Below are 14016 nucleotides of genomic sequence, written 5' to 3'. Positions count from 1 at the left end.
GTTGTATAAGCTGAAAAGATGCTGCTATAATTTATGTGGGGGCGTACCAACCGTTGAAACTAATTAGCATAGGGTAATCTTTATCACTTGTATAAGCTTTAGTGCAGTGGTATAATCAAGGTGGTATAGCACCAGAAGAATTACTTGCGTCCACTTATTTCTCATAATAATAAAATGACATTTGTTTTTTAGTTGCTGAAAAAGTAATGAAAGGTTACATTTAGAAATAGCAGCTCTGAATAAAATGAGAAAACCATGTAGAGTGACACTTGACTTAAAAACCATGGTGTGGAGTGAGCCTTGTCTTGAAAACCATGGAGTGAGGCTTGACTTAGAAATGACTAGAAGGAATAAAAGCTCTCTTGTCTGTCTGAATCCAGTAGATTATTTAGGAGGCATAATTAAGAGCAGAGAGATTAAAGTCGTCAGCCCAAGGACATTTGCTTATTATTTTTACTGTAGGCAAACTAAAATAAAACAATTTTATTACAATTTTATTAAAAAAAGTATATGTTTAAATTTAAAAAAATATATATTAAGTCAATTTAATTGAATATAATAGAATCTAATTTGTTAAAATAATTCCTAAAATAAAAACTATAATTGCTTATGAAGACATTGTAGTTGCAAAATTTGTTAAATGAGGTACTTTGAATTGAATTTTAAAATTACTGAACCATTCTTAATTATAAAGTAATTTTATCTTTATCTACCCATCTTGTTCTTAATTATAAAATCTTGTACTCTAGGATTAAAGATGAAATTAAGTAGTCTGTATTTGTAATTTATTATTTTGTTGTTTATAATATTCTAAACTATTTTAAATAAAAGTAAAATTCATTTAAAAATAAAAGAAGTTTAACGTTGTCTAAATACAACAGCTTTTTCTTCAATAAAAAAAAAAATCATCTGGATTTGACAATATACCCAGTAATATACTAATTTCAAACGAATAAAGCATAAATAGACCACTGTTCTATATAGTCAAACTTTCCTTAGATCAAGAAATAATTTCTGATGTACTAAAATTAGCAAAAGTAATTCTAATTCTAAATATGACCATTCTGACATTTCCAGCTACAGACCTATATCAGTGCTGTATTTTCAAAGATATTCAAACATGTAATTTACAAAAGAATCTTTGACTGTTTTGAAAAACAATTCTTTTTATCCGAAACAAGATAGATTTCAGAAAAATCATTCAACTAAACATGCTATTATTGGATTAGTAGATCAAATAAATAATTGGCTTTAACGAAAACAAATTTATATCAAGTATATTTTTTAATCTAACAAAAGCTTTTTATATGGTTGATCACTATATTTTGTTAGAAAAGTTGAAGCATTATTGGATAATTAATAAGGGCTGCTGTTGGATTAAAAGTTACATTACTGAAAAAAAAAAATGTTCAAAGGAATACAAAATATTTTAAATCCTGTGTGGTGTACCATAAGGATCAATATTAGGCCCTCTCTTATTCTTATTTTATATATATATATATATATATATATATATATATATATATATATATATATATATATATATATATATATATATATATATATATATATATATATATATATATATATAGATAGAGTTTATATAAACAACTTAAATAATGCATCAGCTAAGTTAAACCCAATTATGTTTGCTGATGATACTAATTTATTTATTTCAAACCAAAACATCAAGTTTTTTCAAAATCTTTTTTGAAACAAATTGTCAAGCAACTTTATGCAGATATGAACTTTAAATTAAATAAAAAAGATAAATGGTTAATTTACAGCAAATAAATTTCATTATGCATTGAAAAAACAAAGTATACATTATTTTAAAAAAAACTTCAAGAAGAGAACCTTACCCTTAAATTACCAGATCTATTTTTAAATAATAAAGAAATAAGACAAGAAGACTCTAAAAAGTTTTTATGAATACTTGTTGCAAACATTAATTTTGGCTCTTCCATATTAAATATTGAAAATTAAAAGTTAGTAAAACCATTGATCTTATGTACTGAGTTTGTCTTTATGTAAATACACTTTTTCTTAAACAATATACTTTGTTTGAAATTAATAACACTCTTTAATTCATTGTTTTATTAATTATGCCAACATGGTATGAGGTAGAACACAAATTTAAAAATAATACTTATGAAAAAATGAGGGGAGCATACTAAACCCTTAATGAGAGACATGAAGATGTTGAATGTTTATGAAATAAATATTTATCAACACTTTGTTTTGAGGGCCTAAGATATGGAATTATTTTCAAAAAGAAAATGCTAAAAAAGATATGGTAAAATCATTAAACTCATTTAAGTTTCAAGCAAAAAAATACATTTTCAATTCTGCGGCATAATAATTCCGATGAGTGAAGTATTTCTAACTAGTTATACTTTTTATTTATTCTTAGAAGTAAATAATTATGCACATCTTTTTTAAAGTATAAGTTTATATATTTTAAAGTATAAGTTTATGTATTTAAATTGAAAATCTTACATCTTAGATCATTTTAAAATTTGACAATACTTGTATTACTGTGCCTTCTGGACTGCAACTGATCGGGGGTTATTTTATCCTACAATAGAATAACAATCCCAAGCGTACTTACAAATTAGTTAAAAATTATTTGTCAAATCTGGAAGAGGAGGGAGCGCTTCAAACCATGCCTTGTCCTCCTTAGAGCCCTGATTTGAAAATAGTCGAACATGTTTGGGACTACTTAGACAGAAAGAAGATGGAAAGGTTGCCAATGAATGTAAATGAGCTTTGGAATGTTCTAAAAAAAGAATGGCATAATATCCCCATCACATTTATTGAAAATCTGTATAAAAGTATAAATAAAAGACTCCAAGATGTTATTGTAAATAAAGGTGGTCACACTAAATGTTAAGTCTCTATGTATAGTTATAAATCCAAATGTTTGTATTAAAACTTGTATTATATTACACAATTTAATAAAAAAATATGTTTGTACTCATATTTTTGTTTTAGTTTCATTTTGTTTGCTATTTTATCTTGAATATATTAAATTTCTTTTAGGTACTACTTTCTTTTGTACAGTACTCTATATTAACTATATATAGTTGTCAAAATACAATATTTCTATCAATTTTCACAAAAAATATACTAGAATTCCGACCAAGAAAGAGCTTATAATTAAGAAAAATTGCCAATAAACAATCAGAACAGATCATATTATTAAATTATGATGTTCATTTTACCTAAAAAACGTATTTATTTGAAATCTTATTCAAATTTGGTCAAGCGATTGTGATTTTAGGAATATTTTTTTTTTAAAAAAAGAATCTTTGGTCTGGGTTTTTTTGCTACAAGCATTTATGATTTATGATACTGCAAAATTTATCATTTTAATTTTTTTCGTCTTTTCATTATTCACAGACCTGATCATTTAACAGAAGTGTTTCTTAGTCAACAAAATATCATACAGACGCTATGATATTATAAAGTTGCCTTAACTACACTGAGTAGAGGCTGTCTATAATGGGCATTACCATTATTTAGGCAATTTTTGATTTATTTTTATTCTATATATTAAATTTAACCAAAGAATGAACTTGCCTTACTTATCATCCATCCAAAGGTTTTTTAAATAATTGTCAATTGAATGGATTAGGGCAGTTCAAATTGTCTGAAATGGTTGCATCATCTAGAATATCGAGGCCCTCTGTTTTGATTTCTTATTCATCGAGCCAACAAAAGTTGCATTCTCTTCTGCTACAATTATGGCCATCAACCCTCTTTTGCACCTGGTGGCAAATGCAAATTGATCTGATTTGCAAGGGAATAACAGCCATTTGGTTAATAAAATTGGAATAATTATAGTTATCATGCTTTTTGAGCATGGCTTGAGAGGTAAAGTACAAGTTACAATGCTTACAGATTTTCTGAGAAAAACTCGATTGCACAGAGGGACAAAACAGATCATAAGAAGGAAGTTTAAATGATTTTAATGATCAAGGAATGGTGCTCTGAATATTAGAGGCAATAAAGAAAATACAGGAGGGAACAATTTTTGATGGTCTGAAACAGCTACAGCTTTCAATCCAACTTCTGACTGTTAGATGGGAACAAGTGGAGACAAAAATCAACTGGAAATAAAATGGAATATAAGTTCCTTGTCAAATAGCAGCATCCAAGATCCTCACAATTCTATTGACTAGTGCTCACATGAGAGTCAAACCAGTCCTAATCTTTTGATCAGAGATGATGAGGATTGAGCTCATCTGGATCAATTTACTCAGCAACTGTTGGAAACTGACCAATCTGAGAAACCTGAAAAAGCCCAAGTACAGCTCTTTCCAACTTTAAAATTCTGTTTCTCCAACAACAGATCCTGGCCTAGTTGTAAGTTGCAATAAAGATAATTAGTTCCGTAAGCCTTGCTATATACAATTGTACATATAAGAGTATATACAGCTAAGATTAATATGAATGCAATCAACTATTTGAGCAATGAATTTAAAAGACATCAAATATAGAACTTAAAGCTTACTAAACTTATATGATAAAATATCATTGTATATAAAATTAAAGCAGAACAAAAATAAGAGCCTGTTTTTATATATTCAAAATATAGAACAACTACGCTCTAAACTGATAATTAATGATAATCTAAAGTGTAGAACAACACAACAAAATAACAGAAACAACATGAAAAATTTTGATTTTAAATGTAACAATAGCTTATTAGGTAAATATAATTTAAAAATTCCAATATTTATACTTAAAAAAAAACAAAAGAAATACCTTGTTATCTAGTTGTTATTTGACTTAAAAAAAAAGCATGGAAGAGAAATAAGTCCAATATTTATACTTTTATTTTATTGTTTTATATGTGCGTTTTATAGTTTTATTTATTCCTTTATGTAATTTTATTATTTATTATCATTTGAACAATAAAACCTTTTACTTTATTTATTAGAAAGTTTTAGGCGAACCAGTCATTCAATTCTTCAAAGATACTAATGTGTTATCCTCAACTGTTGAAAAGCACAATGATGTAAAAACATTTGTTTTAAATATTGATAAAAGCTTGTTTAATGGACATCAAATGATTAATCACATGGGTCATCAAGTGATTGAGTTTTCTATGTATCTAAACAAAGTACCTAAACTGAAATTGAAAATGAAAAAGCATATCAAATACATTACAGAATCGATGACTTATGACTCTCTCACCCAAACATTAGATGAGTTTACTGGTATGTTTTGTATTTTGTATTATGATACAAAATCAATGAGTTAGGGCTTAATTGAATAAATATTAGATGAATTTAAACAATTTTACAAACATATTTTCAGGTTTAAAATTTTCAAGTTTCAAATTAAAAAGTTAAATATTTTTTATAAATCAATTTTGTAGGAGAAATCATTGAAAGTGTTCTTGAGCTTCAAAAAGATAACATTTCAGGCTTGGTATGATCTTTGATTTTGCCATTAAATATTAATCACATTTAATTACAACTTTTAGATTATTATTTTTCTATCAAAATTTTATTTAGGCAAAAGAAAAACAGAAAGCTGCACGTAGTCTTTTGCAGCAACAGAAAAGAAAATCACTATCTTTATTATTTCGAGAGCTTCGAAGAATTGGTAATTTTAAAGTTTGATTTTCAAACTCCTCTTCCTGTTGAAATTATTTGCTGAAACTTTGTTTGTTTGTTTTTTGGGTTTACATTAGGAATTTCATATAGAAAAGGATTGTTGCTATTTTCCAATGAAGAAGACTTAAGTTGTATACCTGTCTTGGATGAAAACAAATTTGATAAGTATTAATTTGTTTATTTTTTTTAAATCTGTTTTCAACATAATATGTGGTTGTTTATTAAGCAATACATATGATGATTTAGGCTTCAGAAAGCAAAAAATAATATGGAAGCTGCCAATTTATATTATTTTCGATGTGTTGCTAAAAGTTCATCCTTCAGTTCAGCACTTTGTTCACCATCTAAGGTATTACTAATGAGTCTAAAACAATCTAATGAGTCTAAAACAAATTTCAGAGATAAATTTTCCTTTTTACATTTCTTTTTTGTTTGCACCACATTTTAAAAGGTTTTTTTATCTAAGGAAATTAGTCCAGCAGAAATTTCAAAATTCAAAGGTTTTTGTGGTCATCTTTATTTCTTGGTCACTGAACAAAGAAAACAGATAGATGGGTTAATAACCGGATACTGTCATTTAAGGTATATTTGAAAAAAATAATTGTAATTTAATAAATAATGTTCTGAAATTTTGAATTTGTAATATTATTTTTTAGAAATTCAATATCAATATGTGAAAATTTAAAAAGCTCAAAAAATGAAAATGGAATTTTACCACCTCAAAATACTGTTAAATATTGGAATGTAAGTAACTTAATAGTTTAGTGTCTTTTAAAAAAATAATTTACGCATCAATTGTAAAAATTGGATTTAAGAATTTTTTTTTTTAATTGTGTAAAAAAAAAAAAATCCAAAATTCATCTAGTTTTATGAGCAGTAAAACTATTATTGTTTTTAATTTAATTTTTTATTATTATTATATTTCATAGTTAATTATTTTTTTAATGTAGAATTTTAATAAACGATTTTTCTTTTTTAAAGCATATAAAGAACATTCTTGTGAACATTTTTTAAATGTATAATGTTAATGAACATTTTTTTATAGACTGAAGTCACCTCGCATTTATTCAACACCATAGAAAGTTTAACTGATTTTAAGAAGATACTAAATAATTGTCCTTTGTATAACCTAGATCATGATAACTTAACACCATTTGCTTCTTCGATGCTTCCTAAAATATCTAGCTGGTGTAAGGATACTCCTGAATTAAAAGATACGATGAATAAAACTCAAGTAAAAAAAAAATTCAATTTATTTTTAGATTAACGCAAAACCTTGATTTTTCAGTATTTTCAAAATTGTACATTTTTCAATTTAGGCCTCGCTAGACATTCTTCGCAACGCATGTAATATATACTCTTATTCTCCAAAAGATTTATTCTATTGGTAAACATTTTTAAATTAATTTTCAATTAATTTAGAACTTTTTAAATTTTTTTGAGTTGGTGTTTAAATTTTATTTTATTATTTATTATATTTAATGACAAAACTTTATTGATTATTTTAATAACACATAAAACATTTTATAGGTCTCATTTTAATAACACATCAAACATTTTATAGGTCTCATTGGGAAAGTCTTTCAGTAAATCTAATGAAGTTGAAAGATGTTACTAATTTAATAAATGATTTTACCATATTTTTTACTACTGATGGGTGAGAATTTTCATGTTATTAACTGCAAATTAATTCTATTGATCAATAGAATTGCTGTTATTTGTTCTATTAATCAATAGAATTGTGGTTATTTATTCTATTGATTAATAGAATTGCGGTTATTTATTCTATTGATTAATAGAATTGCGGTTATTTATACAGTAGTAAGTATAATATTTAATTTAAGATTGTTAGAGCACAATTAACATATTGTAGTTATTTTTAAGTAATCCTCTTTCTGGTTCATTTATGGATGATCTAATCAAGGTTAACAATAAAAATGTATTGTTATTGGAAAACTTTTCAAAAGTTAGTCTTAATAGTCCACATGATGATCCTACTTGTGGTATGATTTTTTTAGAATTATTTTACTTTATTTTGTGTTAAAATTTTGCTGGTTTTTTGTTTGCTGTTTTATTGCTTTTTATGATTGTTGAATAGTTTTTAAAGTTATGTTATTTATTAAAGTAAAAATTATTGAATTTTTAAAATTTTTATTTTTTTTATTTTGTAATAAATTGCTGCTTTTTGTTTTTAGAAAATTTTATTGATAAACTTGAATGTTTTATTAAAAAAATGCTTATATCAGTGCAAAATTTAGTTAAACATGCAGAGGAGTTTAAACAAAAAATTGATTTGGAAAAAAAAGGTTTTTTTTTTTTTTTTTTTTAATGTTTTTAAATTTAATTTTTTACGACTTTAAAATTAATTTTTTAATTGCTTTTAAAACTGTTTAGAAACTGACACTGAGCTTATCACTGGACTCTTTTGCCCTTTACTATCTAGTAACTTTGTTTCACATACTAATTATATTCAGCTGAAAAGTCTTTTAGATGAATGGAATGAAATTGTTGCCCATTTGCTCATAGCATTTAGTGACTCCTGTAACAACTCATGTGTTTATAATTTATTGCCAGTTATAGCTCCATTAATTGATATGTTTTCTTCATTGGTTGAGTTCTACACTTTTCATTGGGTAGCGCTGCATAGAACAAGTTGCAAGCTTCTTATTGTTCTTTATAACTTATTTTCTGATTTACTTGAAAAGGTAAAATAAATAATCATACAGTATTATAGTTACTTAAGGTATAATAAACTTGAATAAAAATTTGTTCCTAATTTAAATAATAGGGTTATTGCATACCTGCTGAGGAAGATAACTCTTTAGAGACAGAAGGAGCAACAAAGTTTGAAGATGTTCAACCAAGTGGTTTAGGTGAAGGCCAAGGAGCTAAAGATGTCAGTAATGAAATTGAGAGTGAGGATCAAGTTGAAGATACAAAACATGGTGATCAACCACAAGATGAACAGCCTGAAAAAGAAGATATTAAAGAAGAAAAGGAAGGGATTGAAATGACAGATGATTTTGATAGTATGTCCTTTACAATGCTTAAAACAAAATATTTGTAAAAATTTTTTGTTTTTTTTTTGTTTGTTATTTACCTCCTCAAGGCCGATAAAGCCACTACAGATGAAGAGGCTACTTAATAGTGGTTATAACCCTCTCTCAACTCTATAACTCCGAAACACGAACCTTGACGAACAAGGCCGCTGCGCGGAGAAACAAGTTGAGCGCGGTACTACCAGGGACGTGGTGGGGATCGAACTCAGAACCTCTCGCTTATGAAGCGAGCGCTTTACTACTACACCACTACCGCATATGTATTTACTGTATTATATATAAAGTATTTATATATATACTGTATTATATTATATATATATATATATATATATATATATATATATATATATATATATATATATATATATATATATACTGTATTATATATGATGTATTTACTGTAAATATGTTATTATTATTATTATTTACAAATATCTATAATGTGCAAAGAATTTTATGCAATTTAAATTAGGTTTAAGCTAAAATATTGTAAAAATTTTAAAAATTTGCTTTTAATTAAGACATTAGAATAAAAAATTTATAGAAACAAATAATCATGGTTAAAAAATAAAAAAGGTTTTCCTCGAGGGATTGAATCTTCCTAGACAATGGTGACTAGTATCTAGGAAGTGCATGCTAATTTTTTTAAGAATTATGTCAAAAATATTTATCTTAAGGTCATTTACAAGATGTTGAAGATTTTGATGAATCTTCTGGTGATGAAGATGAAGATTTAAAAGAAGACAATGAACAACAAATAGGTGATGTTGATAAAGCAGATGAAACTATTGACAAAAAGATGTGGTCTGATGATGAAGATGAAAAGGAAGATATTAATGAAAGTGACGATGATTATAATGGTGAAGGTGCTGATTCTGCAGATTCACAATTAGTTGCTAATGAAGATAACCCTGGTAATACATTATTTAATGTTTTTTTGTTGTTGTTTTTGTGTTTTTAAATGTTCAACTTTTTTTATTCAGTTTGATTTTTTAAATATTTGACTTTTTATAAAATAATTATTAAAAAGTATAACTTTTATTAAAAATTTAAAATAAATTTTTAAAAAGTATTTTACTATTTGTTTTAGGTGAGCAGCCAAGTGAAAACAAAGAAGAGAAAGCAAGAAATGAAGAGTTGGAAAAATTGGATAAAGAGGATTTGGAGAATCAAAATAAAGATGATGACTTTCAAAACAATGAAGAAAATCAGAACCTTAGAGATGATCAGGATTTATCTATTGATATGAAAAATGAAACAATGGAGGAGGAATGTGATGAAAATGTTGATGAGACAAATGAAAACCAGGAAAAGTTAGATTCTGATGAAGAAGTTATGGATGATAGATCTGATGAAAAAAATCAAGGTTTACATTGATTTGTTTTAAAGTTTAATAATGATGATGATGATGATGATAATGATGATGATGATGATGATGATGATGATGATGATGATGATGATGATGATGATGATGATGATGATGATGATGATGATGATGACGATGATGATGATTATCACCAATATGTTATTGATTTAATTGTATAGAAAAAGATGATGAAAAAGATGAAATAGCAAATGACAAAGATACAGAAAAAGATACAGAGCATCAAGTAAGTTTTTATTTTAAAGATATTTTAATTTAAATATGAATTTTTGACTGAGATATAATTTTAATTACTGATCAAATATTTTCTTCAAGAACAATAAGACACCTTAAACACCCTTAGATTTAAAAAGATATATCAGTAAATTTTACTCTTTTTTAATTTTTTTTTACTTTACTCATATTTGTTTAATATGTTGTAAGTTGATATTTATTACTATGAGTGGTTGAAATTTTGACAATTTTAAATTGAGTTTTCTCAAAAACTGCTTAAGCAATTGTAATGATTTTTTTTATAATGATGCTTACAAAATTGTTTTATTCTGTAAGTGGGTTTAGTTTTGTTTACTTCTCACTAGTTTTTGCAATGTCAAGTAAAGAGTCTAAAAATAAAAATAAAAAAATGTTAATTTTTCATAGAAAATGCATCATTTGCATATTCCATGATTTAAAAAGCATGTAAAGTTCCAAAATCAACTGTTAGAATTGTTATAAAATGTTTAAGGAAACAAAAATGTTAAAAGAAATTCGGAAGTGGTGGAAAATCAAGATTTATTTCCAAAGCCAAAATCAATAGTTGGCTTGATTCATCAAAATCCGAGTCAGTCACAACAAGATTTAGCTACAAAGTTTAAATGCAATAGATCTTTCATTCAAAGAGTGTTCAAAAAGAAAAATCTGAAAGCATATTACAAGAAAAAAGTTTCAAAAAATTTAGGCATTTCTGAAGACAATGAAACTTACTGTAAAAAGATCACTCGCCACTTCTAGGTAATCAATACTATTATTAGTCAAAATTTATAAAGCTTCTGACAAATTTAAGTACATTTGAGTTAAAAAATTTGCTCTCAAGCTCCTTATATAGCAAGCTATTAGCTATTGTGATTTTAAAAGCTCTCTTTTCATAACAAATCAATCTTTCACATTAGAAATATATGGGACTGAATGCATGAAAACACAACTTCTTCCTCTAATTAAAAACCACAAACAACCGACCTTATTTTGACCAGGTCTGGCATCGATTCATTATTTGTAAAAATTGATGCAGTGGTATACGAAAATGAGTCAATTTTGTCCACCAAACTGTCCTGGTCAGCGAGTCATTGAGGCAATTGTGAAGGAAAAGAGGCTAATGTTAGTTAAGTAGTGTTATAAATTTCCAAGATTTATGGGTTACAAAAAAGTTTATTTAATTAATTGAAATTATTTATTTAATTTATGGGCTACAAAAAAAGTGGCGCAAAGTAAAATTGTGGAGATGATGGCAGGTACTTTACAAGAAGTTGAATCACTTGCATGTTGTAAACTTAGGCGTATTTTATTTTTTTTGAAATAAAAACTAATTATGTAAACATCATTGTAAAAAAAAAAAAAAATCATTACAATTAGTTTAGTGGTTTTTGAGAAAACTCAATTTAAAATTGTCCAAGTTTCAACCGATCATGGTGATATTATATGAAATGTTAAACATGCGCCCATCAACTAATGTCTAAAGACTGTCAAAAAACTGTATAATGCTTTGCTTTATTGGAGCTAATTCTAACAATTATTTGCTTATAGTCATTATCATCACATCTGGTTAAAAGTTTCAGAGCTCTAGCTTGCCTAAAAGGCTGTGAAAAATCAATAGCAAGATTCTTCTACAAAAAAGGTGTCTGTTGGTTCTTTGGCACTCTAAAAGATGTCCCTTGGTTGCTTGGCAGTCTAAAAGCTAGCAAAAAATTGTTAGCACAATTTTGGAACAACTTACAAACAGGGGGATGGTGGAAAGCCACCCTTTTATTGTATTGTCAGCCCTGGAATCAATTTTATAATGCAATTTTATCGGGACTACACTAATGATTTAAGTCTCAGAGCTAATCTGAAAGATAATAAAAATCCAATCGAAAGATTCCATTTCAACAAAAAAAAAAACATGTTAATTTAAATAAAAGGTTGTAAATAAAAAATACTGGTATAAAATATAAATAAAAAATACTGGATAAACAACCATATGCACAGTTCTTATTATAAATATTTAGTTATGATTTTTATTAGCAAGTAATGAGTAATATAAAAATATAAATATAAAAATGTTAACATTAAAAGAGAAATAAACTTTTAAAATTTCTGTAATGTTATTTTTATTTAGGCTGATGAATCAGATGAAACAATGCTGGATCAAGAAGTCATGTCTGATCAAGAAGAAATGACTCAAACAGAAAACCATTCAGTTAGTTTACTACCTAATATAACTTGATGATTTTTATTTATAACAAAATTTGCATTTTGTGATTGAATTATTATTTTTTGAAGTTTGGTCTAGCGTTTTTTTAGATTCTCAAACAAACAAGAAATGAATAGAAAATAGAATTATATTTTTATTATTTATGAACAATTTTAATAAAATATAATTTAGATCTATTTTATTTGTTAAATTATTAATAATATTATGTGACAGTTTGTTGGGATATATTCAAACTTAGGTTTATAGTGAACATTTATATTTTTACAAAATAACGGTATCCAAACATGGCTTTAAAATCTGTAGATCATGTGGTTTTGATTTTGGTGGTTTACCAAAGGTTTTAATTTTGAGATATTTTTATTTTTTCCAACTTAATGTAATTAGGCTATCTTTGTAATCTGGGTGTACCAATTTGACACTATTGATAGTAGTGCTTTAGTCGCTGCTCTATGTTGACGCTATTCCAAGTAACTGATTGGAAATACTATTTTGAGACTTCTGCTTTTAACTTCATTTATATTGTTAGATAATATATTTGCTTTTATGAATTTTTGCTTATGTGAAATTTGTATATACATCAGCATAAAAATTTGTATAAAAGTCTATAAATGATTTCAATTAGACTGGAAACTTTGCAATATTTTTTATTGGTAGCACTGATGTTTTTTACATTTTATTTTATCTGTATTTAATCTATAATAAATAGATACAAATATGCTCCAACATTTTCATTTACAAAATTATTATTAAATTTTATATGCAACAAATTTTATTATGAAGTTTGTTATTATTATTATTTTTTTATTTTATGATTTCTTTTTTCATTTATTATGCTCTAATTTTTAATATTAAATTTTTATTTAAAGAATTTTATTTTTATATTGATTTAAATACTTATAGTGTTTTTTATAGTGGCTTCAGCCATAATATATATTAGGTCAGAGTGGATTTCACACTTTTATAGTAAGCTGTAATCTGTATTAGGTTGGAAAAGTATTTATCAATAAGCAGTTAGATATTGTCGGGTACAAATCCTTGTAACTAGCATTAACTACTATAATACCCAATTAATAATTTTCTACACCAAAATACCTATTGTTGACATTACATAGAACATGAATAAAACTCTCTATGCTAAAATGCACCCAAAATCTGTTGAAATAAAAAAATGTAAAGTTTTAACCAGTAGAAAATCTGTAGTGCAGGTACGCGGTATTATCCAATGCTAAAAACGCAGATTTGCAGTATCCCCAACAATATTATTTTAGTAAATTGTCTAAACTGAATGGCGAGTAATCAAAGTAAAATAACAAAGTAGTAAAAATTGCTTTATTTATCATCTGTAAGAATATTAAAAAAAAGTTTTTTTCAGTACTTAAATTGGTTGTTTCACACTTTTAGTTTAAAAAATAAAAACAATTACATTTTTATACAGATGTTTTATACATATAAATAAGTTATAAAAATTAAGCTTTTTAATAAATAAATTTTAAAAAACCA

The 14016-nt window shown here is 26.0% G+C and overlaps 1 protein-coding gene across 1 annotated transcript in view; it reads left to right on the top strand.

The window, feature by feature from the left end:
* Positions 1-14016, top strand: part of LOC100212580 (midasin) — a 186762-nt gene that overhangs the window by 136677 nt on the left and 36069 nt on the right. The window contains exons 63-80 of the mRNA XM_065793812.1: positions 4946-5225; positions 5387-5439; positions 5526-5616; positions 5705-5792; positions 5874-5976; positions 6094-6209; positions 6284-6371; positions 6673-6861; positions 6947-7014; positions 7192-7284; positions 7512-7630; positions 7823-7933; positions 8022-8332; positions 8416-8656; positions 9364-9600; positions 9777-10052; positions 10232-10296; positions 12421-12501. Of these exons, the coding sequence (XP_065649884.1) occupies positions 4946-5225; positions 5387-5439; positions 5526-5616; positions 5705-5792; positions 5874-5976; positions 6094-6209; positions 6284-6371; positions 6673-6861; positions 6947-7014; positions 7192-7284; positions 7512-7630; positions 7823-7933; positions 8022-8332; positions 8416-8656; positions 9364-9600; positions 9777-10052; positions 10232-10296; positions 12421-12501 (2610 nt within the window). The remainder of the gene's footprint in view (positions 1-4945; positions 5226-5386; positions 5440-5525; positions 5617-5704; positions 5793-5873; positions 5977-6093; positions 6210-6283; positions 6372-6672; positions 6862-6946; positions 7015-7191; positions 7285-7511; positions 7631-7822; positions 7934-8021; positions 8333-8415; positions 8657-9363; positions 9601-9776; positions 10053-10231; positions 10297-12420; positions 12502-14016) is intronic.

The sequence above is a fragment of the Hydra vulgaris genome, chromosome 03 (genome assembly GCF_038396675.1).
Source record: "Hydra vulgaris chromosome 03, alternate assembly HydraT2T_AEP".
Classification (NCBI taxonomy): Eukaryota; Metazoa; Cnidaria; class Hydrozoa; order Anthoathecata; family Hydridae; genus Hydra; species Hydra vulgaris.
The sequence above is the reverse complement of the archived record's forward strand: the minus strand, read 5'-3'. Positions and strand labels throughout refer to the sequence as shown.